Source organism: Pezoporus wallicus, unplaced genomic scaffold (assembly GCF_028554395.1).
Source record: "Pezoporus wallicus isolate ANWC-B61680 ecotype Strahan unplaced genomic scaffold, APGP_CSIRO_Pwel_v1 contig_5261, whole genome shotgun sequence".
NCBI lineage: Eukaryota > Metazoa > Chordata > Aves > Psittaciformes > Psittacidae > Pezoporus > Pezoporus wallicus.
Window position 1 is genome coordinate 1,349,723 of NW_026642423.1, and position 27,902 is coordinate 1,377,624.

A 27,902-nucleotide genomic window follows, 5' to 3' on the forward strand; every position below is an offset into this window, starting at 1 on the left:
CTGACTAGCACTGACAGCTGGGGCAGGACAGCTCTCCGCCTGGTACCATCCTATTTCAGGGGTCAGCGCTTCCCAGCCCTCCCCAGGAAGCGCTCTGCCACACTGGCTTTAAATAGCTTTATTAGTGGAAGCTCTGTGCCTGCAGCCCCCATCACAGGGGCCTTGGGGGTGCCAGGCAGCTCCACACTGTCCCCCAGAGAAGCCAGTACTACCCAGGGCGCAGAGCTGGGCTCATCCACATTGTCCCTGCCATCAGCACAGCCTGTCTGTGTCCAAGGGGGGCTGCAGCGTGAGCGTGGGGGTGGCCCCCCAGATTGTCCTTGCCTGACCCCAGGCCATCAGATGCAGAGGCTGAGCTCCTGACGGACGGAGCACTTGCGGCACTGCACCACGCAGCACCAGTGGAAGCGGCAAAGGCAGTTCTCCTCCAGCACCACAGTCTCATCCCGGTGCCCTCTCCCGCAGCAGAGCAGGTCACACCCACTGGTGTCCATGGCTGTGCTGTTGCAGATGCGGCCCCGGGTGCCCAGTGAGCCCGTCTTACGGTTAGCCGAGCAGAAATCCGGCGAGTCAGCTGAGTAAATGAGGTCCTGTTTGTCAGGAGGCTTGATGTTGTCACCCACAGGGATGAGGGTTTTCCCATCGTTGCCTCCCATCACTTTGAAAGCCCCATTAAAGCGCTCAAGCAGGCGGTCCCCCACCTCACGGAAATGGGGCATCTTCCGCCAGCAGGTCCGCAGGGTGCAGGATCCTGACAGCCCGTGGCATTTGCACTCTGTCCTCATGTAGCTCCGCACCGCCTGGGGAAGAGACAGTGATGCTCAGCCCTTGGTCCCCCACCTCCCTGCCCAGCACCACCAGCCAAAACCCTGCCTCTTGGTGCTGCCCTAGCCCAGGGGAGGGTCTGGGGAGGCACAGGGTGTTTCCAAAGCACCTGCAAAAGGCTTCTGAAAGGTATTTGGTCCATATTTCACCTAAAGTTGGTGCAGATATGTGGCTTGGGGGAGATAAAGGTGGAGGGTTGAGCTGGGTAGGGGCACAGGAGATGCTTGTGGAGGGGCAGGAAGTGAGGGGACCTTACCAAGCGTCCGGCTTCATTGTTGTGCAGGTCAATAAGAGCTCGGATGTCGTTTTTGCCCTTCTTGCTCTTGGCATCCATGAACTGTTGGGATTTCTCATAGCCGAACTGCACGTCATCCCCGCAGCCCCCCCACTCCCAGGCTGTGCCCTCTGTGCCCGGACCTGCCGTGGGTGAGGGGGGAGCCCGGCTCCGCGTCAGCTCACAGCCGCACTGCAGCAATTCACCCATGCTGCAGGCCTGTGTGATGGCATGGCTCACCCCCGCTGCCGTGATGGCATACACAAAGGCTGTCTCACGGATATCTGCAGGAGAACAAACAGGGCTGGGATGTGGGGTCAGCTCTGGCAAAGACTCTGCAAGCAAAGCATCCCCCCAGCAACATCCCATGGGGGCTCAGACCTCCCTTTTCCCCCTTGGTCTGTGTCTGCTGCTGTTCCTGGGTGATGTACCCATCCTGGAGTGGGCTGCCTGGTGCTGTCTCCTGCAAGCAGATATGCAGAATTTGGGCCGTGGCCAGGCCCTGCCGGTGTTCTTCCACCCAGCTGCCAGGCCCTAGGGCAACAAATTTCCTGCTTCCCTTTGCAAGGACGGGTGCTGCCCCATAGGAAAGAGGGAAGCTGGGAGAGCAAGGGGTTCCTGGGAGACCAGGTGGTACCCACAGCTTCCTCACACTGCCCTGCAATGGTCCTCCAAGCATTAAAAATACCATCCCCAGATGCAAGCTGGCACCTGGAGAGAAGTGCTGTGAGGGACACTGCAGGTGCCACTCACCCCTCTGCAAGGTGACAGCAATAAAGCTGTGCTGCCCACTCTCCCTCCATACCCGCTTTGCCATGGTGTGCTGCCTGCCCCCCTTCCCTGCGCCGGCACAGCCTCCACCCTTCAGGATTATTTATTATTAGTATTTGCTCCTGTCTCTCTCTGCTCCGGGACACGAATTCCAAGCATCCTTCCCCTGCCCGGACCTGCCGCTCGCAGCCGCAGCCAGCGGGGGATTCAGGCAGCAGGGGTGCGGCGCCCTGCTCGGGGGGCTCCCCTGCTCCCCCCGCCCCGTGCCAGGCAAACCACTGCCCACCTGAATGCCAGGGCAGGGCTGGCCCGGCGTGGGGGGGTGGGGGGGGGGGTGGGGTAACACACAGGGGTTGCCTGGAGCATGGGGACAGAGGGGAAGGTGTGGTTTTGGGGGTACCCCATCCCTACATCTCCAGAACTCTGTCTTTGGAGGGTCTGTGGGAAAAGGAGCTCCGTGAGTAGCTCCTCCACAAGCTGATTCCCACTGGTGTTGGTAGGGCCTGGCCACACCGGTACCTTTCCAGCAGTGTCACCCTGGGGACATCCCTGGCCCTCCTGCCCCCCCCTAAGCCACACGACCACCCGCCTGCTGCTGCCTGGGGCTGGCAGAGGCTGGGCAGGCAGCCCAGAGCTGGCAGAGGTCCCCGTGCCACCCTGCCAGCCACGGCCCGGGGGGATGACGCTTCTCTGACAGCTCCTCCAGGCACGTGGCTGCCCCCACACCAGCCTGCCCTGGCATGCTGTGCCTGGCACTGGCCGCAGGGAGGGAAGGTGGATGGCTGTGACTGCACCAGGCAGGCCATGGCTGGGAACTGGGGCCCACTGCAGCATCCTTGGAACAAAGAGGCTGTTGAATGAGAGGTGGGAACACCAAAAGTGCTGGGGTACAGTCCCTGCAGGCTTACAAAGAGGCTGGTGCCTGCTGGCGCCTTTCACTGCAGGGCAAGCTCTCTGGTCCTGACACTCACAATGCCCCCTGAGAACCTCCATGCCCCTAACTGGGATGTTCCTTGTCCCCAGAGTGCCAGGGGCTTCCAAACTTGCCTCTGTTGCCAGGACATTGCCCATTTCCACCACCGCAGCAGTGAGGCTGGGCTAAGAAGACCATGGTGGCTCCTTCAGCATCCCCTGGCTCTGGGTACCCAACAGCTCATCAGCCATCATGGTCTGGCCCTGACAACCTGGCACCACCCCACTTCCAGCCTGGTGCCCTCCCTGGCACAGATCCCACCTGCCTCACTGGCAGGTTGGCGTGAAAATAAGTGACTCCAGAGGCTGTATGCTCTCCATGTGCCCTGGCTCTCTGCCTGTCAACTGAATGCACCTCCCTACACTGGGGGGAACCCACACTTGCAAATCAGCTTCTTAAATGAGCCTGGGTTGGTGTCTCCCCTGGGGATCCAGCTCTGCCTCTCACTGGTACCCACAGCCAGCAGGTACCCAGGGTGTTCTGCCCTTGCCAAACCCCCATGGAGGCCACCCTGACCCCCTGCAAGGCTCAGGAGCATACCCAAGATGCACCAGTAGGTGTGATGACCGAGGACACTGGGGCTTGCCCCAGCATCTTCATCTATCCCAGCACAGGGACCAACATGGGAACAGGGGCAGTACTCAATTCACCACCTGCTAAGTAGCCCTACCAACCCAAGCTGCTTCAAGTTCACACCCCCCTTCCCTATCCACCTCCCAGCCTCTGTTCCTGGGGAGCCTGGCTGTGCTTTCCCATCCCTTACAAACTCACAGGTGCCCCTTTGCTTTGCCCCTGCTCTGGCCTCGATATAGCTGGGCTGGGCTTGGACCACTGTATCCACCCGGCTAGGATTTGCCCATCCCTCCCTGCCACCCTGTCCCTCAGGGTGACACCACGGTGCCTACCCAGGGACACATGGACAAGGGCAAGCACTGCTGTGCAGACTCCCAGGCCAGGAGGAGTGATGTGCAGGGCACCCATGGGCAAGGAGCAGCTCCCTGCTGCTGTGCATTGCCTCCCACCCGGGCCCCTTCCCTCAGCACATCCCGGGGTCCCGGGGGAGCAGTAAATCACTGCCAGACAAGGGTGCATTCTTGGGCTTTGTGAAGCCCCGCACTGTCTGGGAGCATCGGTAATTGCTTCATTACAACACGGGGAGACATGTCCCGGCAGTAAAACCTCAGCGTGACTACACCGGAGAGCACTGAGCAACCCCCTGCACACACACACACACACACAGATCACACACACTCACAGGCCTGCATGCCCAGACTCTGCTCCAGGAGTCCCGGGGAGGCACGCGACCGGGTGGCTGGAGGCTTTTTTGGAGATGGGAGGCAGAGGAAGTGCTTGCCTTACCCTGCTGCAGGATCTTGCCGAAGTACTTGCTGTGGCTGGTGCAGTTCCAGCGGCGGAAACGGAATTGGTACTGGCACTCCCGGACGCCCAGCTTGGTGCCCTTGGCCACCTCCTGCACTATCTCTGGCTCCAGCTGGCACAGCTCCGCCTGCTTCCCTGCTAGCCGCTTCGTCTTGCGGCAGATGCTGTTGGGGTCCATGACCAGGGGGCTCCCCACTGCCCTGCAGGAGGGGACATCGAGCAGAGAAAAACCAGCACCCGAGCCTGGAGAGACCAGGGTGGGGATGGGGCACGGCCAGACCTGCTCCCAGGGATGGAGCATGGCCATCGGGCAGTGCTGGCTCAGTGCTGAGCCTGGGTGACGAGGGGACAAGGAGAGGTATGCAGGGAAGGCAGGACAAAAGGTATGGGTGGCACCTGTGTGCCAGCACCCAGGGGACTCCTTGCCCTGCCCAGTCAGGCAGGGAATGGGGGAGATCCCCAACTGTGGGGCTGCCTGGAGGAGGATGCTGCACATGCCACTCCACATCCCAAAGCCCTTGGGGACATCCTTGGAGGTGATGTGGTGGTGTCCCCAGTGGGGGATGGCAGACATGCTGTGCTGCTCAGCACCTGCTCTTTGGGTCTGGCGCTGACCTGGCACAGCCCTGGCATCGCGGTGTGACCGATGCGCGGTGCAGCTGCAGCTCTCCGTGCGCCTCCTCCTCTCCAGGAGTACTTGCTGCTTTACCCCGTGGGAGAAGAGCCGAGTGACCTTGCTGATGATAAAGCCCCTTGGCTGCTGGCCAGGCTCCCATGCTCCTGCTACCGGCCCCAGGGGAAGGGAGCCACAGGCAGACACAAGAGGGAAGGATGCAGGTGGCATTGCCAGCCCTGCCAATGCCAGTGTGGGAGGGCAACTCTGCATTGGGCCTGTGTTCAGAGGCAGCTCTTCCTCTCCAGCACAGATGGAGAAAGATGCCTGGTTCTTGGGGCTGGGAGGCAAAGCCTGAGCACGACGCCACACTCGCCAGCACGCCGCTGGCTGCAGAAACTCCTGCTCTTTCCCCACATGTTTTGCCTGGAGTGCCCTCCACAGCATGACTTGTGCAGCTGTGCATCCTGCCGGCACCATGCCCCGTGCTGGAGATGTTCCAGCTCCTCCATGGGCAATGCCAGAACGCAGCGGGCAAAGGGCAGGCACACCATGCTGACAGCCTCCTGCCCACACTGCCTGTCCTGTGGCATGGAGATTGCATGGCCGTGGGCTGCCAGAATTTAGCACACCCCAAACACCACTCCACTCAGCTCCCACTTGCCTCCAGCACTGCTCATGTGGGCTCAGAGCTTGTTCTGCTCAGTAACAAAATTTTCCTGGCTGTGGATGCCCACAGCATCCATTTAGCATCCCCTGTGCTTTGGGGTGCCTGAGGACTACAAGGCTACATCCCCTGGGATCCCCTGGGGAGCAGTGCCCTTGCATCCTGTGCTGCTGGCTGCCTCGCTCACTGGGGAGCACCAGCTGTGCTGCAGCTTCCAAACCCAGACCTTTATAGTCTGGCCAAGCCCCAGGGGCTCGAAAATCACAAGCTGAATCTCAGTGTTTAACTGTGTTCTGGGTTTCCTTTTTGCTCTCCGCAGCTGCAGGGCTGCAGGACTTCACTTGCCACTCTGCCCCCAGTGCAAACCCCTTCTGAGCCCCTTGTTTGAAGCTCGAGGTCTTGCCAGGGCCCCCCTGCCCCACATCACACTCCCATGCTGCCTGCATCTCCTGCCCATCAAACCGCAGCTGGGTTTGGGAAGGATGTGCCCTCTCACACAGCCTGGAAAAAGGAGTCTTTATGCTTTGTCTGGAGGTTTAAAGGGTTAAACAGCTCAATCTAGAGGCACAGGCTGGAAAGGTGACCTCCAGCAGGGAAACTGAGGCAAGCCCACACTGCTGCTGAGAAGAGTGCATCTCCCTTTGCTTCCCACAGCTCAGTTTCCCTTTGCTGCATGATGCACGGGTGCCTCAGCAAAGGGCTGGGGCAGCATCATGGATCTGTGGTGGAATGGCACAGGCTCCCCATTGCTGGGGAAACTGAGGCCTGCATGGGAAAGCCACCAGCAAGCCTGCCCAGTCCTATCACATGGTGACCATGGGGATGGACTTAAGGCTCAAGGCTGGGGTTTAAGCTCTCCCTCCTTGGGAACCATGGGCTCCCGACACCCCCAGTGAGATGGCAGAGGTTTGTCCTCCTGCTCCGGTGGTGTGGGGAGAAAAGGCAGCCGGGATGGGACTTTCATTAAGAGACAACTCTTTGTACTCATATAAAACGATGCGCCAGCCCCCCGGGGCCATCAGATCAAATGCTGAACTGCGGCTCACCCCGGCCCTCCGCATCAGGCCGGGAAGAAGAGCTCAGCCCCGCGGGGCCGGGGGGCGGCGGGCGGCTCCGGCGGAGGGGGGGTCCGCACCCGTGTCCCGTCTGCAGGGAGGCCAACGGGAGCTCCCGGCCGGGCTGACGAGGCGTGGGGTGGGCTGCCTAAGTCCAGAGCGATGTTAATTTCCGCTGGGCTTCGCGTTCTGGCACGGGGAGGCTGCCAGGAGCCCGAGAGCTGTTTTGCTTTGGAGGGGTTGGGGGGGAGATGGGGGGAGACAAGGGCAAGAAAAATGCTGCCAAACTGCTACCGCTTTGGCAAGGGCTCCAGCATAGGGCCCAGATCTGCCTGAGCTTGTCCTGCTCCAAGGCCTCCCGCATCTACAATTAAGGTGCCCCACCTCTGCCGCCGGGCACTCCTCCCCCTGCCCTGGTGAGGAAACCGGGTCGCCGGCCCTGCTACCCCCAGCCTGCCCAGGGCACGCCGGTACCCAATGCCTCCCACCTGGCACCCCCCTGCCGGACTCTGTGCCTCGGCAGCATTCCTCCTGCTGCCCCTGGCACCCCTCTCCTGATGCCCCAGGCAGTTGCCACCTTGCCCCAGAAAGACCCAGGATAATGAGCCCCACTTTCTGGCCTGATTCACAGCACCCCTGTGTAAGGGAAACATCCCCCACTGCTGAAAGGGGAAACTGAGAGGAGCACAGAAGAGGAGCTATAACCTGCATCCAACCTGCTGCTGTCACCCCTTCGGCTGCCACAGACGCAGCCTGGGACCAGTCCAGGTGACACACGGAAAATAGGAATCACTGGGGTTTCTGATGCAACCCCTGTACTCTGGATGCTGTCGTCACTGCAACAGAGCCAGGGGCTCCCAGTTGCCGTCATCACCAGCTTTTCCAGCTCACCTCACTGTTTTGGAGCCTCAGTGTGTCCCAGTGTGGTTCGCAGCCAAAATTATAGACCAAGGAACCTGTCACGAGTTCCCATCTCCCCTTCAGACATGGGGCTGGTGTGAAGCAGGGCTTCTCCTGGCACCTGCCAACAGAATGTGATCAAGGAGAGCCAGTGGGGTCCTGGTTTGCAGAAAGCTGATGGAAAGGGGCTGGCAGAGCCATGTGATGAGGAAGAGGATGGCCAGCCTTCATGAACAGCACCCACATCTTAGGTGGAAAAATGTCTCCTATGCTCCTGATGGCCCTGAAACCCCGAGGAAGAGTGGCAGTTATGCCATGCCAGATCCATGAGGCACTGGCACCCATTGTTTACTGCTGCCTGGCTATTTCTGTGTGGCAAGCGGACCCTGCTGTGGGGTGGCAAAGGTCCCCTTGGATGGCTTGCCTTGCATCCAGGTTTTCATCCCAGCCCCTGAATGCCTTCAGGAAGGGGATGCAGGATGCCAGGGTACCCATCTCATTGCCCGGAGCCCATAGGCACTTCCACCCTATTTTGGAGAGGCAAGAGCCATGGGATGCCAGCCCTGGAGAGCTGAGCTCCATCCTTGAGGTGACAGGTCACCCCACATCCCACTCAGTGGTGTCAGTGACAGCCCTGCAAGGAAATCAGACCTGGCGGGAGCTGGTCCCCTTCCAAGCTGTGCAAACAGGGCGAGGGGACACGCACATGGATTTCACCCATCCAGCTTCCCTTTCAACCCGCGCAGGCGCACAACAGGTACCCGGCCCCTCACCTGGGGCAATGTGTGGGTGCTGACACTAACCCGGGCAGCCAGGTGTGGAAAGAGGAGCAGGAGGCACACAGGGGAGCTGAGGTGTGAGTAAGCAGCAAGTCACTGTGATGGGTGGCATGGCCAGGGCACAGCTGCTGAGCAGTGCCAGGGGCACCAAGGAATGGGAAATGCCATGGGACAGGGAGAGCAGGGGGACCCTGTTCCCTGCCCTCCTCCTCACACCTCCTTGGTAAAGATGGCATGCAAACAGCTGGGAAGCTGCCCAAAAGAAAGAGGCTTTGGCGTGGCACAGCATCAACCCATGGACCTGCCTGCTGCAAGGTCATGCTGAGGCCAGGTGCCCGCAGGCAGGAACTGCCCAAGCTTGTGCTGTGGGTACCAGGGGGATGGAGGAAGCACATATCCACAGAGATGGTGGTCCCAAAGCCAGGTCTAAGCCCTGGAGGTCCAAGAAAGCTGTCCACCCACCCGCGGTCACTGCATCCTTCCTCTGGGTGCTAATGGAGGCACAAAGGCTGGGCTAACATATGCCCAAATGTGGGTGCCACCAAAACGTGGTGGCAGGACCCTGCAAATCCTGAGCCAATATTGGGGTGTTCCCAGTGCTGCACAACACACTCCTGCATGAAGGGGATTTGAGTTCAAGCCTCTGCTGCAAAGCTCTGACGAGCCCTCCAGCTTGGGGCACATGCAAGACAGGGCTGGGTACCCTGGATGTTACAGTGGGAGAGTTGAGGTGTCCAGGAGCAGGAACAAGGGATGGCACAGGGGAAAGCCCAGCTGTCTTTGGCAGAGACACAGGTAGCCCAATTCCGGGGCTAGTGCCATCTCAAAGAGCGTAAAGAAACATTTTCCCTTTGAAGAACCCAGCCAGTCAGCAGCTGCCCTAGAAGTGGCACAGGGAGATGGTGCCAGGCAGGGGTTCCCATGCTGGGAGGTGCTTTGCTGCCTGCAAGGCACTGCTCCAGGGGTGAGGGCATGCCCGTGATGACTGGGCAGCCCAGTCTGCTGGGCACCATGGGGGGCTGTGGGCTGTGGGTTGATGGGTGTTGGTCAGCAAGCCCAGGGGGTGACTCATGATCCTCACCCCAAGGCCCTACAGTCTCTTACAGGCTCTGCGCAGTGTGGATGCTGCTTGGGGCAGCAGAGGGGAAGGGGAGGTCACCCACATGAAACCCTCTTGTGGGTATGTGGCTTTTGGGGGTGCAGGGTTGGGACCTCCTTGAGCAAGGGTGCAACCACGAGTGCTGACGCATGGGTCCTCCCTGAGCTCTTCTGATGGAGCCCCATGGAAACCTGGAGATACACTGCACATGTGCATGCATGGGAAGACGATGCAAGGCGGGGTCCATCCCTCATACCTATAGGTGGAGTGGAGCACATCTCACTTGGGATGATCTTCCCTTTTGCTCTCTCTTCCACCTCCCAGCTGCTCTTGGTCATGCCCACAAATTGATGATGGCCGCTGCAGCATTGGGAAAGCCAGATTTGTCTGTCCCATCCCCACAGTGCCTCCCTGCGAGCACAGCCCAACCACAAACGATCTCAGATGAAATCCTGCCCTCAACCTGCCTGGGGCTCTTGAGACACCAGGTTTGCCTGCCCCATATCCCTGCCCCAGGCAGTCTCTGCCTGTCCTTATCTGGGAGGAATTACTCTTGCACAAAGAGCCAGGTGAGAACCATGAAAAGATGAGGGTAGGAGGAAGAAAGAGGTTTTGCAGGGCTTGTGGGAGCAAGGCAAGCCCATACCCTGCAGCCTGGCACTAACCAAGGGACCAGCAGCACTTGAATGACAGTGACCACAGCTTGTTCACCTCTGCCATGGAAAGATCCATGTGTCTACCCATCCTGCTGTCCCTCTGCCACTTCTTAGGCACAGGGGTATAGGACAAGGGTGACTGTATCTTCAGTGAGCCCTCTGGAGACATCCTACAGTGAGGATGCTCCATCCACAGGGAGGATGCTCCTTCTCTGGCTACAATGTACCAGCATGATGTCACTGCTCATACATTACACCCAAACCTTCCTCTGTAGATTCAGCCATCTGCCAGGATCCCAACAGGTGCACTTACCACCCATGGGTGGCCAAACCCGACTGTGTGCCTGGGCTGGGGACCATGCCCTCTGGGACTCAGCCCCTCCATGCCACTCTCACAGACCAGTTTGTCACCAGCATGGGAAAGAAATGCCTCAAACAGACAGCCCCTGCATCCCCCCTTACTGCACAGCCAATGCAGCCTGGGGTGAGATGAGGGGGAGTTAAAGACCTTTCTCTCCTGCCCAGGGGAATATGCCCCTTGGCTAAGCACCCATGGGTGTCTAGATATGCACACATGGAGGAATGCTACTAAGTCCCTATGAGTTGGTGACAGGGAGAACAAAGAACTGCTCTACCAATGCCACCAATCCTGGGGTTTCCAGGAATCGTGGCACAACACAGAGCTGCACCCCCGAACCCCTCTTCACCAAAAGCAGATCCTACAGACACCAGTTCTACCCAGACCTGGAACAGGGGATGGGTACCGGGAGCAGGCATGTGGGAAGATGACTGGATCTGGCACAAAGGGCCAGGCAGTGCCAGGACCTCTCTCCCCTGCATGGGAAGAGCTCCCTGGAAATGTGGGATGATCTCAGCCGGGGGCCAGAGAACCCAAACTCTGGGGGAAGCAGCTCGTGAATCAGCCGCTGCTCCAGTCCCCTGTCCACACCCGTTTGGTGGTGCTAGTGGCCTCATCCACACATCACCTCCTCCTGGCTCGCTGGCTCCGGGCTCCAGAGCGAAGCAGAGCGCATGCTGGTGATTGCCTCTGTGGCTGCTCTGCTGCCCAGTGCATTCGGCCTCGCTGCGTGCAGCTGGGTTAGTATTCTTCAATTAAAGGGTTTGACCCCTTGCCCTCCTCTGCCAAATCCTGCTGATTTCCCCAAGCCGGCACTGCCAGCACACACACGGCGTGGTCACAGCACCAGCAGGACCCAGGCTCTACAGCAAAATGCTGCTTTAAGCAGCTGGGGCACACGGCAGAGGAACACCAGCAGTCTGCCCTTCCCGATGCCATCTGCCTGCCCTCCAAATTGAAGGAAAAGTGAGCTCCTGCTTCACCCCTGCCCACTCCAGCCACGGGCAGGATAGCACCCATGTTCCCAGAGCTGGAGTGTGGGGCATGAGCTTAGGGGTGAGGGCTCACCAGCTGGATGTTAGTGTGGATGGGACAGAGAAAGCAGGGAGAGCTGAAGGGACAGTATGTCAGTATCACAGCCGTGTGTGCAGAGCAGCAGTCCAAAAGTTAGCCAAGGAAAAGCAGCTGTTCTTCGGCAGCAGGAGGGACTGTGTCCCGGCATGGCACAGGTGGTAGGGAGCAGGGAGTCCCCTACATGCACCCTATGCCTGCCAGGGCTCGATATACCTGGCTCTCTCCTCCAGTGAAAAAAAAAAAAACACAAAAAAAAAACAAGGTAAACCTCTCTTAGACCCACGTTAACACCTTCCCTGGCAATAAACACAGCACTTGGGCTCCAGGACCAAGCTCAGCTGGTGTACATCTGACCATAACAGCACAATTTATACCCAGTGAGTCCTCCCCTTTCTGCCCTGCGCTCCTGGAGCCAGGGCTAGTGAAGGGGATGGAGCTGTGGAATAAATCACTTGCGGGCAGGCAGGGGACCGGGAGGGGAAAAGCTTACGGAGAGCTTTATTTTAGGGGTCAAAAGAGTGTGACAATGTGGAGACGAATAGCCTCAGATAATGAATGATAGCCCGGACGGCACGCCGGGGAGTTGGAATCTAAGCACTTAAAACCGGATAAAGACAGGCTGGGTGAAATTCTTAATAGATTTAAATAGTTCATGTTTCGACAGATACCTGTGCTTTCCAAGGCTGGGTCCCAGCTCTGTGCCTGTAATGAATCCCCCACCCCCTCCGGTATCCTGCAAGGCACCGTCTGCCTTTGATGAAGGCACCATTACAAACACGGGTTTTGTCCCCGCCGTGTCCAGGCCACCGCTCGGGAGGTGACACCGTAGGGACCCTCAGGCTTTTAATTAAAGTTGACTTATTGGAGGGGTCTGGAGGCCCCTACCCCCACTTCCCCACCCCTCAGGCATACAACCCTCCCAGGCTCCGGGCTTGGGATGCGGGGAGGCAGCTCTCTCCACAGGTCCTGGATATCCCATACCTCTAGGGGTTCTCCCGCCTGCTGTCCCTGACACGCTCGTGTGCCTGAACCCCCAGAGCTTGGGGGTCCCCCCGATCTGGATCCTCCTGGCCAGCGAGCAGCAGTTCCCACCAAAGGGTTGCCCTGGGTGTAGGGCACTCAGTTGTCCCCAAGCTGGGCGAGGGTATCACCCCTGGAGACCGAGGGACCCTCTTGCACCCACCGAGCGATGTCCTACTCACCACCAGAGCCCGATGATGTTGGCGGGGCAGAGGAGGATGAAGAAGAGCCCCAGCTGGGTCCGGGAGGAAGGCAGCATCCTGCCAGGGTTGAGGAGAGCACCGAGCCCCCTCCGCGCCCCCCGCGGGGAGCCGGGCAGCCGGGCTCGCCGCCGCCTCGAGGGTCCGGCTGGGACCCCGGCGGCTGGGTGCCCGCTGCCTCCCTCTGCCGGGCCGGCTGGGCGGGCGGGCACCGCTGCCGGCGGGGCTGGGCTGGGCTGGGCAGGCACCTCCGGGCGGCTGGAGTGCGGCGCGGAGGCAGCTCCGGCGAAGGAGGAGGAGGGACGGGGCTGCGAAAGCATCTGCCTCCGACAGGGAAACCGGAGCCCGAGGGGACGGACAGGGCGGGCCGGGCGGGGGGACTCCTGGGTGCCAGGCTCGGCTCCCGGCGCTCAGCCACGACCGCGGCGTGGGCACGGCAGCGGCCACGGGCACCCTCCAGCACGGGGACGGTGGCAGCAGCCTGTCCGGCCCCACTTCCCGCCACGGTGCTTGGACGTGCACCCCTTTTAGCGGTTTCTGTTCAGCACAGCCCTATCCCCCGCAGCCCCGGGGACCTGCCACCGACCTGCCTGGCACAACCTCTCCTGGCACAGACCAGCTCAGCCCCGCAGCCCTTGCAGGACCCTACCTGGCACAGCCTTGACTGGCTCCACTCGGGGTCCTGGTGAGGCCCTGCCAAATCCAACCCGGCCTCAAGGTGCCCCCTGGCACCTTCCCATCACTCTCCTGCACGACCCTGACAACATTGTTATGGCCTTGCCAAAACCTGGCATCCCTGCCTTCCCTCTGAGCACATCCCTGCCCCTGTATTGAGTCCACCTGGCACAAGCCTGGCTCCACAGTCCTTCCTGCCCTCGAGCCAGTCTGTCCTGCTGGGGGATGCTGGAGGAGTGACCACCACCTCCAAGGAGCTCCCAGCACTTGGCTACAGTTCCTCTGGGGAGACATCCCTGGGGCAGGAGGACATGAAGATGGACAGTGGGAGAATGCCCCAGGAGCAAAGAGACTGAGAGAAGAACGCAGCAAGGGTATGCTTGTTTATGGTGATCTCATCTCAGGTGCAGCAGGGACCCAGGAGGAAGACAGCCCCCAGCACTGGATCACAGTAGGCAGCAGGAGTTGCCTGGGGCAGGAGGAAGCCCAGGGACCTGGGAGGTAGCAGGGTGCCACACCAGGGCTGGGAGCCTGGGGACAGGAGGAGATGGTGCCCATAGGCTGTCACCCCAATTTTCTCTCCCTCCCAGGCAGCCTCAGGAATGGTTTCTCAGGACTCAGCCCAGGGCCCTGGGTCTGATTCTTCTTGCACCACCTGTCACTCACAGTAGAGCTTGGAGTTGCAGCTCTCAGCCTTGCAGCATCCAGGCCACAGATCATGGGCCTGGGACAGACACCCTGGAAGGTCCTGAACCACCTCTGCACCCACATCTGCTGAGCACCCAGTCAGCCCACAGGTTTACCCCAAGGGAAACGGGGTATCTGCCACCAGCAACGGGCAAAACAGCACCCTCGCAGCTGCTGAGCCCAAACTTCCCTCCAGCAGTGATTCAGACTGTCCCCCTTCCTGGGAGGGTACCATCCCCCATCTCCAGCCCCTGGCTTGCACTTCACTGATCCCAGTGCCCCATCACCAGTGGCTTTTCCCCTTCTCTCAGGCATGTTAACTCTCCACCAGCAGCATTCAGTTGTGAATGACTCGGGTTATATCTGCTTCTTGGCACGATCTTCCTCTCTCTCCTGGGCACAGGAGGTAAGAGACTCCCACCACCATTGGAGGTTTCCCACCTGCTTCTTCCATGCCCTCCCACACAGGGACTGGGCTCCCACTCTACACCCTTGGCATGGTGACCAGGATTGAACTGTCCTGGCTGAAGCACAGGGACACAGGTACCTTCCATGACCTGCACACTGAATCTGCTGCTGCACCATGGCTGGTGCCTTTTGCCTTTTGCTTTCATCCACCAGGCTCCATTCTACCTGCCCTACAGGAGCCCCATCACCTCGAATCAAGGGGGGGGAGTCAGCAACAGGCAGCTCTTGGGGAGGGGACATCCCTGCCAAGTCTGGGAACAGGCTGACACTGTGCCCAGCACCCCTGAGAGCAGAGCTCCGCAGCGGCTCTCCGCAATACAAAGCTCATCTGCCAGCGTGTTGAAAGTGCCTGTTGTCCCCCCACCCTGCGAGCCCGGCCCCCTTGCAAAGGCAGCACGGGGCAGGTGAGAAGCCTTTATCTGATTTCCTAAGGGCAGAAAAATCCCTTTGATTTTGCCCCGAAGAGGGGAGCGGGAGGAGGGGGAGCCCCATCCCGGTGAGCAGGTGCGGCTGGCGCACAGCAACTCGCCTTATCATGTCCCAGCTCTGTGCTAGGCAGGCAGGGGCCAGGGGTGTGATGCTCACAGCACCTATATGGGAACTGCCCTTGTGGTGAAAACCCCTGCAAGGGGCTGGTGGGAAAGGATAGACAAAGCCAGGGTCCTTGCTTTGTGCCTGCACCGGGGTCTGGGGCCCAGAGGAGTGCCCAGGGTTTGTCCCTGCCTCCCAGATTTCTCCCAGTTCCATAAAAATCCCTCCTTGGCAAGGAAACTAAGGCACAGAAAGGCTGAGACCTTCCTCAGCAGCCATGGGGGTGATTGCCTGCATCCCCAGCCCCAGGAGTTTGTTCACACAAACCCGCCTTTCTGCAACAAAACCCAAAGGGCCACATCCTTCAGGGGACAAGGCCACAGTGGTGACAATGAGTGAGGGCTATGAGTGACGGGATGCCACCACCACTCCTAAGCAGCCTTCTCCACCACAGCTGGTCCTTTGTCTCTGCCTTCCCTTGCCTCTTGCAGCTTGACAGTCCCCCCCCCGGCTTTTGTGTTATTACAAATTATAAAACAATTTTTTCCTGCCTTCCCGCATTCTTCTGCCTCCTGCAAGAATTTTAATGTATTTATTTTTGCTATCAGGGGAAAGCGCTGTGTTCCTCGGCCACCCCCGGGCAGCCCCGGCCCTGCTTGGCCACTGATGGAAATTAATGATGAGGGATGCAGGGGGGAGCAGGCACCCCTGCACCCCTGCAGCAGAGAGAAAGGGGGACGGTGTCCCCCCAGCCAGCCACAGTTTCCCCAGTGGCAGGGTCTGTGTGTGGAGGATGGAGAACTGCACTGCAGACGGGAAGGTTGATAGGGCAGTGGGGGCTGGTTGCCAGGAGGTGCTGCTGGTTATGGGCTGGGGAGGGGATGGCTGTTGTGTTACTGAGCAGGGCTGAAGGGTGCTTTTGGGTCCAGCTGCAGGGTGCTGTGAAGGGGAATAATGTCCCAGAGTAGCAGCAGAGCTTTGGGATTCCCCTGGGGAAGAGAAGACTCTCACAGACACCCAGCCCCATGTGACAGCATCTCCAGTGGTCCCCATCCTGCTCCCGGGACAAAGCACCCCCTGAGTGCCCCATCCTGCTCAGGAGCACAGCCACCTCTACCCCTAAGCTGGCACCCCTGTTCTGCACTGAGCCCTGGCTGTCACTCCTCACTGCATGGCCCCAAGAGCAGGGATGGGGGTGCCTCACTCTTTCAGCCCCCCTGCCCCAGAGCCACAAGGCTGGGGGGGTCTGGCCTCTGGGAGGGAGCAGATGGGGGGAGGAAGGAACGGGCCTTTCCTGCTGAGGGGAAAGCGCGGCGATTTCCAACCCAAACACCCCGGCGCTCAGCAGCCGCATACTTTCCCAGCATCCCTCCCCTCCTTTATTCCCGAGGACATTGGCGATCAAACCCAGGTTGGCCCCATCTCCTGCTCCTGCAGTGAGGTCATCGAGCTGTGTTTGTGACATCCCAGCATCTCCATGGCAGCGCGCTGTGATGTCATAAGCCTGGGGTTGCGACCTCACGGCAGGAGGAGAATGATCTTATTAAAACAACATGGTCCCCATCCGCGGCTGCCCGCAGCCGGGGGACTTCGGTGCAGGACAATAGCCAGTGGAGTGGCTGGGGGCAGCTGTGGGACAGAGCCCTCCCTGGTCATGTCACTGGTGAGAATTCATGCTGACACAGAGCATGATCCGGGGAGCAAAGCAGAGGGCAGCCCCAGGGGCTGAGCTCCTTGACTGACACAAACACACAAGCCCGGTGATGTTGGGGTGACAGTGAATCTGAGAACAGCTACACTGGGGCTCACTCTCTGGGGGTCCCCCAGGCTTGGCTGCAGTGCTGTCCATCTCTGGGGCAGAGTGTCTGGGGCCTTATCGGGGCACAGAGCCCTTTCATGTCAGGCCGGCGGGCGGTGAGCAGAGCTGATGAGGACCTGTCCCCAGATCAGAGCTGCCCGGCGCTGACAGCGACAGTGGGGCCTGTTCTTAAATTAGACGTGTCCCCCGCCTCCTCCTGGCCAGCGCTCCCAGCCCCTGCCCCGTGGCTGGACACAGACCAGGGCATCCCTGACCATGGTGATCTGCATTGTCCCCCCCCACACACATGTCCCTGTAACTCTGAGGAGGGCTGTTTGGTGGCTGGGCATCACTCGAGCACCAACAGGCAGATGATGGATGGATGGATGGATGGATGGATGGATGGATGGATGGATGGATGGATGCGTGGGCAATTAGCTGGATGGACAGGCAGGTAGTTGTGAGGATGGATGGGAAGAGTGATGCAGGTGCTTGTCAAGGGATGGATGGGTGAGTGCATAGGCAGCTCAGTAGATGGATGGAGAGATGGCTGTGAGATAGAAAGCTGCAAGCAAGTGTGGATGGACGGATGGATGGATGGATGGATGGATGGATGGATGGATGGATGGATGGATGGATGGATGGCCCTAGCACTCCATAGCGAGCCCCTGTGACCCTGGACATTGTTGCTCTTTCCCAACAGCCTCAGCAGCAGAAAGGGCACAGCTCTGTCCTGGGAGAGAAGGGAACATCCATGTCCCAAGGGGAAAAAAAATCTGCCTTTCTCTCTGCACAACAGCTTGAGGGCCTGATCTTGTGCTGCTGCAGCAGTACACCCTTGCTGCTAGCACGGGATCTGCTCTATACTGCCCAGAGGGGAAACTGAGGCCGGGGGGGACCAGCTTGCAGTGCGAAGCTGAAACCACCCTCTTCAGGTAGACATGGTATTATGGCCAGTTCTGCTCCCTGCCACTGTCCACATGTCCATCTGTCCAGCCACAGGCAGAACACACATTGCCTGTGCTTGGAGCGATGCCACTGGGAGGGGGTGTCCTTGGGCCCCCGCAGGCTGTAAACATGATGTCATGTGGCAGCGTACACAGCCTGCTCTGTGCGCGGGTCCCCAAATGGGCTGCGTGGGAGGCATCGACCGTGGCCCACAGCCAAGGGAACTGGAGTCAGGAGATAAAATCAGGTTTGGTTTGGGCTGCAGCAAACAGCCTTTTGCAGGAAGAGTAAGGGACAGGGAGAGCAACTGGAGGGGAGACACCTCCTCATCACTGTGGGGTTGGTGGGGAGCAGAGGTGATGGGGTATGCCCCAGCAAAGCCCAACACTGATTTCTTTGGTCCCAGGTCGGGTCCCATCCTGCCTACTTGACTTAGAATAACTCTGTAGGCACTTGAAGTCACTAATCAGCCAAGACCACTTGAGAGCAGCCTGGGGCTGCAGCCTGGGGCTGCCTCCTTGTGATAACAGGCCGCCAGTCCAGGGCTCACTCCACATCCCGCTCCCACGTCCTCAGGGAAAGGTCTTGGCCTGCCAGGATCCCACGGGGCACACAGCAGGGGGAACCCAGAGCAGATCTCGCTGCTGGGTGACGAGCCCAACGTGGGGGACACACACCCTATCATGGTGGTTGATTTACCTCTCATTGCAACAGCTTTGTCCTACCCCCAGGGTCCTGTCTAGATCTAAGGGGTCAGAGAAGGGGAAACAAGGAGATGGGGACCTTCGAGAGAGGCACAAGAGGGTCCCACTTGAACCCTCTATGGAGGACAAGAGTAGCTGTCTCCAGGTCTGGGATCTGTCCCATCCTTCTCGATCTCCCCATGTCCCCCCTATGCTGCCCCACTGGCCCCAGCATAGCTCATGACTCAAGCAGTGACAGTGTAGTGACACACAGCTGGCGTGACAGGCCATCTCCAGTTAAACGCTATTTACAGTCCCTGGGATCAGGGGCTCAGACTTCTCACAGCCTGGGCTTTCCTGGGGGTGAGTCAGGGGATGCCCTCCCATGGGACACTCCTCTTCTCCCTCCACTGGGGGAGAGCAAATAGGGGTTAGTGCATTCAGCCCTGGGAAAAGTTTCTAGCCCCCGGCTGACACAGCACAAGTCACATAAAGAAGAGGTCAGTCTGTCCCAGCAGTCAGGACCCTTCATGAGCAGTGTGTGGTGGATGGGTTGAGGGGTAGTACAGCGAGGGGGTCTCATGGTGCCTGTCTCTGCACCCGCAGGTCTCACCAGTGAGGTGAGATTGGACCTGCTGGTGCCACTGAGGGATGAGTGGAGTGGCAGCGTGCCTGGGGCAGAGGAACAGACAGGATGGGACCTACCACCCCCAGCCGCGGTCCCCATGATAAACGCAGCGTTTGCCCTCTCGCCTCTGCCCCGCTCGTCGCAAGGTGGGACTGTGGCTGGCCGAGCACTGCGGGACACCCCGGGAGCTGGCGGTGCCCCGGCTCCCCGCGGCATCCTTTGCCTGCGGATGTGTCACGGCCAGGCCGCTTCCCTTCGGAAGTCCCCGCCGGGCGGCTCTGGGGGAAGGGGGTGACTCACCCCACCCCACCCCCTTCCTCGGCCTCTTCCCCAGCCCTGGCACCGGGTCCCGGCGGAGCCCCGGCCGCCGCCCCCTGTCCGAGGGCGGGGAGCACAGCCTAGCGGCGGCAGCTGGAACGATCCGGGCTGTCGGTGACACACACACCCCACCCCTACGGGCCGGCTGCGGGGACAGCGACAACCGGCCCCGGGAGCCGCCGCGCTCCCACAGGCGCTGCGGTGGTGAAGCCTCTGCCCTTCCACAGGGCAAAGTGCGAGGTCCTGCACTCATAGAACCAACCACAGTACCAGTACCTGCTGGGAGAGAGAGGGATGATGGATGGAGGGATGGATGGGTGGAGAGCAGCCCTGTGAAGAAGGACATAGGGATACTAGTGGTTGAAAATTAGTACATGAGGTGGCAGCGTGCCTTGCAGCCCAGAAAGCTGATCACATCTGGGACTGCAAAACAAGAAACATGGCCAGCATATCAAAGGAGGTGATTCTCCCCCTCCCTTCTGCTCTTGTGAGACCCCACCTGGAGTACTGTGTCCAACCCTGGGGTCCTCAGCACAAAAGAGGCATGAACCTGTTAGAGCAGGTCTAGAGGAGGGTCACCAAAAAAAAGATGAGGGCTGGAACACCTCTTCAATGAAGAAAGGTTGACAGAGCTGGAGTTGTTCAACCTGGAGAAGAGAAGGCTCTGGGCACACTTTATTGCAGACTTCCAATATATAAAGAATATATAAGAAAGACATTTTACCAGGGCCTGTCGTTTTTACTGTTTTTGCAAGGGGCAATGGCTTTAAACAGAAAAAGGCGGCGGGGTCCCACTCTCCAGTGCGGATAAAAGCGGCCACACAGGCGAGGAGCGGCGGAAGGGTCTCCAGCCGCTGGGAGACAGAGCCGCAGGGTGCCGGCCTGGAACTGGCACCGGGGCCCGGCTGCGCCGCTGCCGCGGCTCCTGCCCGGCTGGGGCAGGGCGAGCTCGAGAGCTGGCTGTGATCAGCCATGAGGTGGCGGCAGGCGCTCACGCTTGGCTGCGGTTCCCTCAGCCTCGGTGCCTTCCTGTGTCTGCCGGCACAGGGGTGCCTGGGTCCTGCACTTTCAGCCCCTGCACCACTGGCAGGGAGCACAGCAGGCACCAGCCGGGAGCCCGGCCCGGAACATCCCCGTCCCCCAGGGAGGATCTGAGGGGGAAAGCAGCCACTCTGTGCTGTGAGCTGCCTGCCCAACCTGGGGACAAGACCTCCCTGGTCAGGACCTTGAACCCACCATCCGATAAGGGTGGTTAATGATCAGAGGTTGGATGTTCCAGCCAGAGGCACGGTCACTGCTGCCCCAGGAGTGACATTTGGGAAGAGCAGCACCCTGCTCCATGGCTCCAGGACCTCGTGGCAGTGCTAGGCTGGTCAGAGGGGACATGCCCTGCGACCATGGCCCCAAACACCACTGCAGCAGAGCCCTGCTTGAGGGCTGGACAGGTTGGCCTGCACCACGTTGAGGCAGGAGCTGGTGCCATGCTCTCCCTGGTGTGAAGACAAACCAAACATGCCTCTGTCTGGGTTGCCAGCAGCTGCACAGGGCATGCCAAAGTCTCAACATCTGGGCTCTTGGAGGAAGGGCTGAGTCCCTAGAACAGGGACTTAGACCCAGTTCCTCGGGACACCATCCTGCACTGCACAGGGATAGAGGTATGACAGGCAAGACATGGAGGCACGGCAGGAGGGCTCAGGCCAGGAGGGCAGCAACCCTGAAGAGCAGGCCCAGTGGTGAGGCTGGTACTGATGCAGGATGTGCAGGGCCTGGGATGCGGTACCCAGTGTCAGAGTGCACTGCCTGACCTGGCACATGATGCATGGTGCCTTGCGCAGTGCTGGTCCCTGGTGAGCAGCGCCCAGTGCTTGTACCAGTGCCAGTGTGACATGCTACGTTGTCCCCAGGGTACTGTGCTTACCCTGCCATGCCAGTACTGGCTGCCAGCCACTCAGTGTCATTGTGCAATACACAGTGCATGGCACTCAGCACACAGCACCGGGTACTGCTGATGCCATCTCCATGTACCAAGCACGTGGTGCATAGCGTGTGATGCTGCTGAGCAGTATCTGGTATACAGTAACTGGTGTACGGCAACGTGGTACCCAATGTGCGTGGTACCCAGTACAATGCAGCCGGCATCCGAGGCCCGGTAGCAGGTGTACAGTAGCTGGCACAGCATGCGTAGCATTCACTGCCCAGTGCCTGGTCCCCGATGAGCAGCACCCGGTACCTCGTACCTACTGCGCAGCACCCGGTGCGCGACACCCGATGCGCGACGCTCAGTTCCCGGTGAGCGGCTCCCGGTGCCGGTGCCCGGTTGCCGCCCCCGTGCCGCCCCCCGCCCCGCCCCCGGTGCCGCCCCCCCGCCTCCGGTGCCTCCCGGACCCGCCCCGTCCCGTGCGCTGCTAACGGAGCATGGCGGGCCCGAGCGGAGGGGCTCGGTGGTCGTTGCTGCCGCTGCTCCTGCGTTCCCGCCCGCCGCCGCTGCCGCGCAGCATCCCGGGGCCGCCGCGCAGGACCGGGGGCTCGGCGGCGGCAGCGGCGGGGCCGGCGCGGCTGAAGGGACCGGAGGAGCTACCGGGGCCGGGGCTGTTTCGGACTTTCGTCTGGCTCTTCCTGCGGGGCTACCTGCTGCACACGCACCGGCTCCAGGTGCGGCGGGGCAGCCCGGCCCGGGGGCTGCGGGGTGCGCGGGGGCTGGGGACCCTGCCCGGGGGGCTGGGAGGGGAGCAGGGATCGGACAGGCTCCCGGGTGGGCTGCGGGGAGGGTGCTGTGCACGGGAGGGGCTTGGCTTTGCAAGGCGAGGAGTAGGTGGGTGCTGGATGAAGTGGGCTGGGGGGAGAACAGCCTCGCAGGTAATGGCAGGAAGCTGAATGGGGGCGGCAGAGATGGGGGGGCTGGGCGCGGGGAGCCCCCCTGCACCAAGGGATGATGCTGGGTTAGAAGCATGGAGAGGCCAGCGCAGAACCAGGTGGCTCTGGGAGGGTCCTGCCAGCTCACGGTTGCTCCAGCATCCCTGAGACGGCCAGGCAGCCAAGGGCAAAGGTTCAGGGACAGTTCACGGGGTCCTGGCATCGCTGAGCTGCCCTGGCCATGACAAGCTGGAGAGGCCGTGGTTTCAGGAGCAGGCAGCCAGGCAGGTGTTTGAGCAGATGGTACCTAGGGGAAGGATGGGCAGAGATGTTTGTTCTCTTCTGTCAACGCGTTCTCATACATCAGATGAAGCAAGTGATGGGCTCGGCTGGCCATGAGCCAGACAGCATCTTCCAGTGCCCTGGAGCTCTGACCGGCTGGAGGAGGGTGCAAGATAGGCCTCCTGGCACCACAGAGCACCAGGCACTGCTGTTTGGAGAAGGTGCTGTTGCTGTGTGGTGGGGTCTCAGGAACTGGGCACAGGAGCTCCCTGCCTCCCTCTTGCCCTTGGGGCTCAAAGCACAGCCTGGCTTTGCCGACATGCCTTTCCCCCAATCCCGGCAGCTCTGGCATCTCTCAGCCCTGCCCTCCGAGGCCTGTGCTGTGTTGGTCCTAGCTGCCAGCATACACCCGTAGGCAGGCTTCAACCCGGGCCACGGCCGGCCGCGGCCCCAAGCAGCACGTTCAGTGCCTGCGGCACCGGCACCGGGGCGGCCATCCATCCCTCCCCCTCCGCCTGCCACCACGCGGAGGAACTGATCAAAACGTCTCCCCGCGGTGATGAATCCAGCTGAATCCGGGTGCAGGCTGCGATGCAGTCAGTCACCAAGGGAGATTGCACCACGTGCATCCCCGCAGCCGCGGGGAATGGGGACCGGGGCTTCCCTGCTAGGTCCCTCGCAGCCCCTCGGGCTTGGTTTCACTCCACAGGGGCTCAGGTAGCACTTGGGAGGGATGGAAAGCACCCCTTGGACGTGGCCCTATGCAGATCTACGTGCAAAGAGGTGTCTGGCTGCCCTGAGGAGTGCCCTCGGGGGATGACAGTGCTTCCCAGCAGGGAGGGAGGCATGGCACCCTTGAGTGCAGCCAAATAAAAGGGACTTGTGGCCATCAGAGCCCAGAGCAGAGGGATGCCTGTGGATGTCCCTGAGCTGGTTTGTGAGGCCATGGCCCCAGGGCGATGCCCTGGGGTTGGCAGCCTGCCTGGGGAGCAGTCCAGTCCTGCCCCAGCCTGGCACTGCCCTCCCACCACTGATCATTAGCCACCCTTATCTGTTGGTGGGTTCAAGGACACACACAAGGACTGTTGTCCCCATCTTGAGCAGAGCTGGGGCTGTGCTGGAAGCAGCAGGGCTTGGACCTGCTGACAGCTTCTGCAATGGCCCTGCATCTCAACAGAGCCGTGTGCTTGGCAGATGTCCCTGTCCCTCCTGTCCACTCTTGTTCTTGCTTCCCCAAGAGACTCACCTGACCCTCCATACCACTCTGGGGTGGATGAGAGATGTGCCAGCCTGTGCCAGTTGTCAGTACCCACTGTGGTTAGTACTCTCAGAGGATGTGTGCCTGGAAACACTAGCCCAAGCCATCTGCAGAGCTCTTCAAGGATAGTGCCAGCCTGGGGGGGTCAGAGGCAGGTGCTTGAGCCCTGTTGGTGCTGAGGGGTCCCTGGGATGGGTGCAGAGTGTGCTGGACATATGCAAGGCAGCATCAAAGCAAGGAGGGACTGATCAAGCCCCAGTGCTGGCCCTGTCCCATTTATCCTGCTGTGCTCTGGTGCATCGCAGCTGATGTCCCGCCGCATCTATGGCCCTATCTGGAAGTCAACCTTCGGGCATTATGAGAACATCAACATCGGGAGCCCTGTGGTGCTGGAGCAGCTGCTACGGCAGGAGGGCAAATACCCCATGAGGAGCGACATGGCCCTGTGGAAAGAGCATCGGGACACCCGGCACCTGCCCTATGGACCCTTCACTGAGTGAGTCCTGCCTTAGCTGTGCTCTGCAGAGCAGCAGGCGATCCTGTCCCTTCCTTAGGTGTAGGGACTGGGTGGCAGCTCACATTGCTCCCTCTCCTGCAACAACGTATCCCCCCAAGCAGAAGGGCATGCCCGTGGGGGGTGGAAAGACCTCCGGGGTGGTTCCAGCTTGGCGTGGGGAGGATGCACCCAGGGACTGGGAAACTGCTACCAGCCGCTGCCCCTGCCGTGTCCCGGCGCTGAGCCCCGTCCCTGTGCAGGGAAGGGGAGCGCTGGTACCGCCTGCGCCAGGTCCTCAACAAGCGGCTGCTGAAGCCCTCGGAGGCGGTGCTGTACGCGGACGCCATCGGGGAGGTGGTGTCAGACCTGATGATGCGGCTGCGGGACGAGCGGAGCCGCAGCCCCTCGGGGGTGTTGGTGGAGGACGTGGCCAACCTGCTCTACCGCTTCGCACTGGAAGGTAGGAGGGTCCTCACCCCTGCCCCTCTCTTCCCATCCCCGCGGGGTTCTGGATTCATCCTGTCCCCCACAGGGATCTCCTATATCCTCTTTGAGACTCGCATTGGGTGCCTGAAGCACCAGGTCCCCACCGAGACCCAGCGCTTCATTGACTCCATCAACCTCATGTTCAAGAACTCCATCTTTGCCACCGTCCTGCCCCGCTGGAGCCGCAAGGTGCTGCCCTTCTGGGACCGCTACCTGGACAGCTGGGACACCATATTTGCCTTCGGTGAGCAGAGATGATGAGGGCCCAGCACGATGGGATCAGTCTCCCTAAGGATGCTCAAAAGGGGGCACATGTCCTTTTGGTCACCTCGCTCTGTCAGCACTGAGTCCCACCCTCTGTCCTCGCAGGCAAGACCCTGATTGACCGAAAGATGGAGCAGCTGGAGGGGCAGGTGGAGCGGGGCAAGGAGGTGTCTGGCTACCTGAGCTACCTGCTGGCCAGTGGCAGGCTCAGCCTGGATGAGGTCTATGGCAGCGTGGCCGAGCTGCTGCTGGCAGGCGTGGACACGGTGAGAGCCGGGCAGCTTCTACTAAGGAGCCCCCACTGCTCCCTGCCAGAAGAGAGGCACAGGGCCATGCTCAGCCATGAGTCCTAGACCTGTGAGCCCTGGGCTGGTGGCTGGGGGGCTGATGGCTGACAGGACAAACCCTCACTGCCGACCCTGTCCTCCCCTCTGCTTCCTGCCTCAGTTTCCCCCATGCTTGCTGCCCCCTCACCGTTGGCTTCCCTGAGCACTGGAGCACAGGCTGGCTGGTGCTGTATTGGTGCCATGCTTGGCACCAGACTGCATGGGTACTGGCCCAATCTCCCTCACTCCCTTTGGCTCTCTGCTCCCCCAGACCTCCAATACGTTGTCTTGGGCCCTGTACCACCTCTCCCGGGACCTAAGCATCCAGGAGACCCTGTACCAGGAGCTGAAAGCCGTTGTGCCTCCCGACCGGTTTCCTGGTGCTGAGGATATCCCCAAGATGCCGATGCTTCGGGCCATTATCAAGGAGACACTGAGGTACAGCCCAGCCTTGCTGCTGCCCTAAGGTCCTGGTCACCAGCCCCTTCTCCCCTGCATGAGGGGATGCACCAGCCAGGCAGGGTGCAGGGCTGGGTTTCAGTCCCCTGGGGCCGCTTTCATCCATGTCCTCCCTGGGGAGTGGGATTGAGCCGCTGAGCAGCAGGAGATGCTCCTCCAGGTCCTGTCCTGCCTGTGGCTCTCTCCTCTGGGATCCCCAGATGGGTCCTTCTCCCCCACCAACTCTCCCCATATCCCAGGGTCTACCCTGTGGTGCCAACCAATGCCAGGGTCTTCTATGAGAAGGACATTGTCATCGGAGACTACCTCTTCCCCAAGAACGTGAGTGGGAGCCATGCCACGGGGTCCCCTGCTGTGTTCAGTGGGGCTGGGCAGAGGTCATTAAACCCCCCTTCCTGCCCCGCAGACCCTCTTCGTCCTGGCGCACTACGCCATGTCCCACGATGAGACCTACTTCCCTGAGCCGGAGCGGTTCCTGCCCCAACGCTGGCTCCGTGGACATGGCTCCCCCCACCACCCTTTCAGCTCCATCCCCTTTGGCTACGGGGTCCGTGCCTGCGTCGGTCGCCGTATCGCTGAGCTGGAGATGCACTTGGCCCTCGCCAGGGTGAGCAGGAACCCCCACCCCGGGTAACTTGTCACAAGCTGGGATAAGGGGCCCCAGGGACCCCCCGAGGCACTGCCACCCCCCTTCTCCTCACAGATCGTCCAGGCCTTCGAGGTGCGGCCAGACCCCAGCGGTGTGGAGGTGACATCTGTGTCCCGCATCGTCCTGGTGGCTGACAAGCCCATCAACCTGGAGTTCATCGCTCGCCCTGGGGCCCCTGAATGTGTGCCCACCCCTCAGCCTGGGTGCTGAGGGGGGACCCCACTGCCCCACCAGCAGGGGCAGGAAGGCAAACGCACCTCAGCTTGGGCCAGTGGGCTCCCAGCCCTGCTGTGGGAAGATGGGAGGGATGAGGGATGCCCACACGTCGCCCCTGGGGCACTAGTATCCCCTACCCCAAATCAGCAGGAGGTTTGGGGAACTGCTGTGCCTTTCACACGCTGCGAGGGCTCGTGTCCCCCAATCCTGTGCCCAGCCAGGCTGCGCTGGGGACCTGGGAACTCTGCCGGGGTTGGGGGGAGGCAGGGAGGGGGCTTGCAGCCGTTCAGTGTCTCCTTCGTCCCGTCCTTGTGTAGCTGCGCGTGGATCTGTGCCTGGAGCCAGGATATCTGGGTCCTCTCGAACAGCTGATTTTGGTCTCAGCCAAATCTCCATGCCTGTTTCCCTCCCTGCCTCCCAGAAGAGGCTTGAGTGCTTGTGAGGGGGTTTGGGGTTTGTGCCTGATCACGATGGATGGAGCCAGCCCTGGCTCTGGGCAAGTGGAACACTAAGACAGCACATCCCTGTGATGGAGAGGAGGCCTGTCACCACCCGGCACTGGTATCATGTCCTCTGGCAGGGCTAGCCTGCACAGGAGGGTGTGAAGCACCCAGCACCTTTTGCCTATCAGCCATTATTTGACTGAAATGCTGATAAGGGGTCACAGGAACGGGGACAGGGCTTGCTATGGGCAAAGCAAGGGAAGGAGGATCACCTCAGCTGCCCCCCTGTCCCCATCTGGGAACATGGGGCTGACATCCAAGGCCATTGCAGGGTCTCAGAGCTGGATGCACCGCCACTTGCCCAGGCTCCTGGAGGGATGGCATATGGGACATCCTAGCAGGGAACCCCCATCACCTTCCTGCTGTTTGGGGATCCTAACTGGGCTGGGAGAAGCAGCAGGCAGAAGCTTTGCAGGCACCAAGGCTGCCATCCCCACTGGGACATGCACACCACAGCCATGGTGGAGTTATCAAGGCTGCGTGCCCATTCCCCTGCTCCTACCCACATGGGCAGAGGTGCTACCCTGTGCCCATGACACCCTTGCCGGCATCCCAGATCAGGTCCCCCAACCCAGCTCCCATCCTCAGCCTGGCTCTGTCCGCAGGACCCATGCCCAGCTGCACTGGTCAGAAAGGTGAGGCAGCGGTTCCTGGAGCAGGCTGCTTTGTTGCAACAAGGCTGAACAGACCAGAAAGTGAACAAATACCCTCAGCACACCCCAAACCATTC

General features: G+C 60.6%; 2 protein-coding genes across 3 annotated transcripts; one reads left to right on the forward strand and one right to left on the reverse strand.

The window, feature by feature from the left end:
- Window positions 1–206: 206 nt before the first annotated feature.
- WNT6 (Wnt family member 6) lies at window positions 207–12,844 on the reverse strand. Of its 2 annotated transcripts, none has more exons than XM_057430265.1 (4): window positions 12,627–12,844; window positions 4,203–4,418; window positions 1,082–1,383; window positions 207–800 (listed from the first exon to the last, which is right to left on the reverse strand). In XM_057430265.1, exons 2-4 carry the CDS (start codon window positions 4,399–4,401, stop codon window positions 339–341), a joined length of 963 nt encoding a protein of 320 aa, XP_057286248.1. In that variant the 5' UTR covers window positions 4,402–4,418; window positions 12,627–12,844; the 3' UTR covers window positions 207–338. The 2 variants fall into 2 exon arrangements, with proteins under 2 accessions (XP_057286248.1, XP_057286247.1); XM_057430264.1 differs by having other exon boundaries at window positions 4,203–4,423; window positions 12,627–12,835.
- An 8,936-nt stretch (window positions 12,845–21,780) lies between these two features.
- LOC130610408 (sterol 26-hydroxylase, mitochondrial) lies at window positions 21,781–27,027 on the forward strand. Its single transcript, XM_057430255.1, has 9 exons — window positions 21,781–22,032; window positions 24,079–24,269; window positions 24,530–24,729; window positions 24,802–24,999; window positions 25,125–25,285; window positions 25,617–25,783; window positions 26,044–26,125; window positions 26,211–26,411; window positions 26,508–27,027. Exons 1-9 carry the CDS (start codon window positions 21,796–21,798, stop codon window positions 26,661–26,663), a joined length of 1,593 nt encoding a protein of 530 aa, XP_057286238.1. The 5' UTR covers window positions 21,781–21,795; the 3' UTR covers window positions 26,664–27,027.
- Window positions 27,028–27,902: the final 875 nt, after the last annotated feature.

Coding starts and splice junctions, on each gene's coding strand:
- WNT6 (XM_057430264.1), bottom strand. CDS start 12,703: ATGCTGCCTTCCTCCCGGACCCAGCTGGGGCTCTTCTTCATCCTCCTC. Junction 4,424..12,626: donor AACATCATCGGGCTCTGGTG/GTGAGTAGGACA, acceptor CCCCTCCTGCAG/GGCAGTGGGGAGCCCCCTGG. Junction 1,384..4,202: donor CGGCAAGATCCTGCAGCAGG/GTAAGGCAAGCA, acceptor GTTCTCCTGCAG/ATATCCGTGAGACAGCCTTT.
- LOC130610408 (XM_057430255.1), top strand. CDS start 21,796: ATGGCGGGCCCGAGCGGAGGGGCTCGGTGGTCGTTGCTGCCGCTGCTC. Junction 24,730..24,801: donor CTACCGCTTCGCACTGGAAG/GTAGGAGGGTCC, acceptor TGTCCCCCACAG/GGATCTCCTATATCCTCTTT. Junction 26,126..26,210: donor ACTACCTCTTCCCCAAGAAC/GTGAGTGGGAGC, acceptor CCTGCCCCGCAG/ACCCTCTTCGTCCTGGCGCA.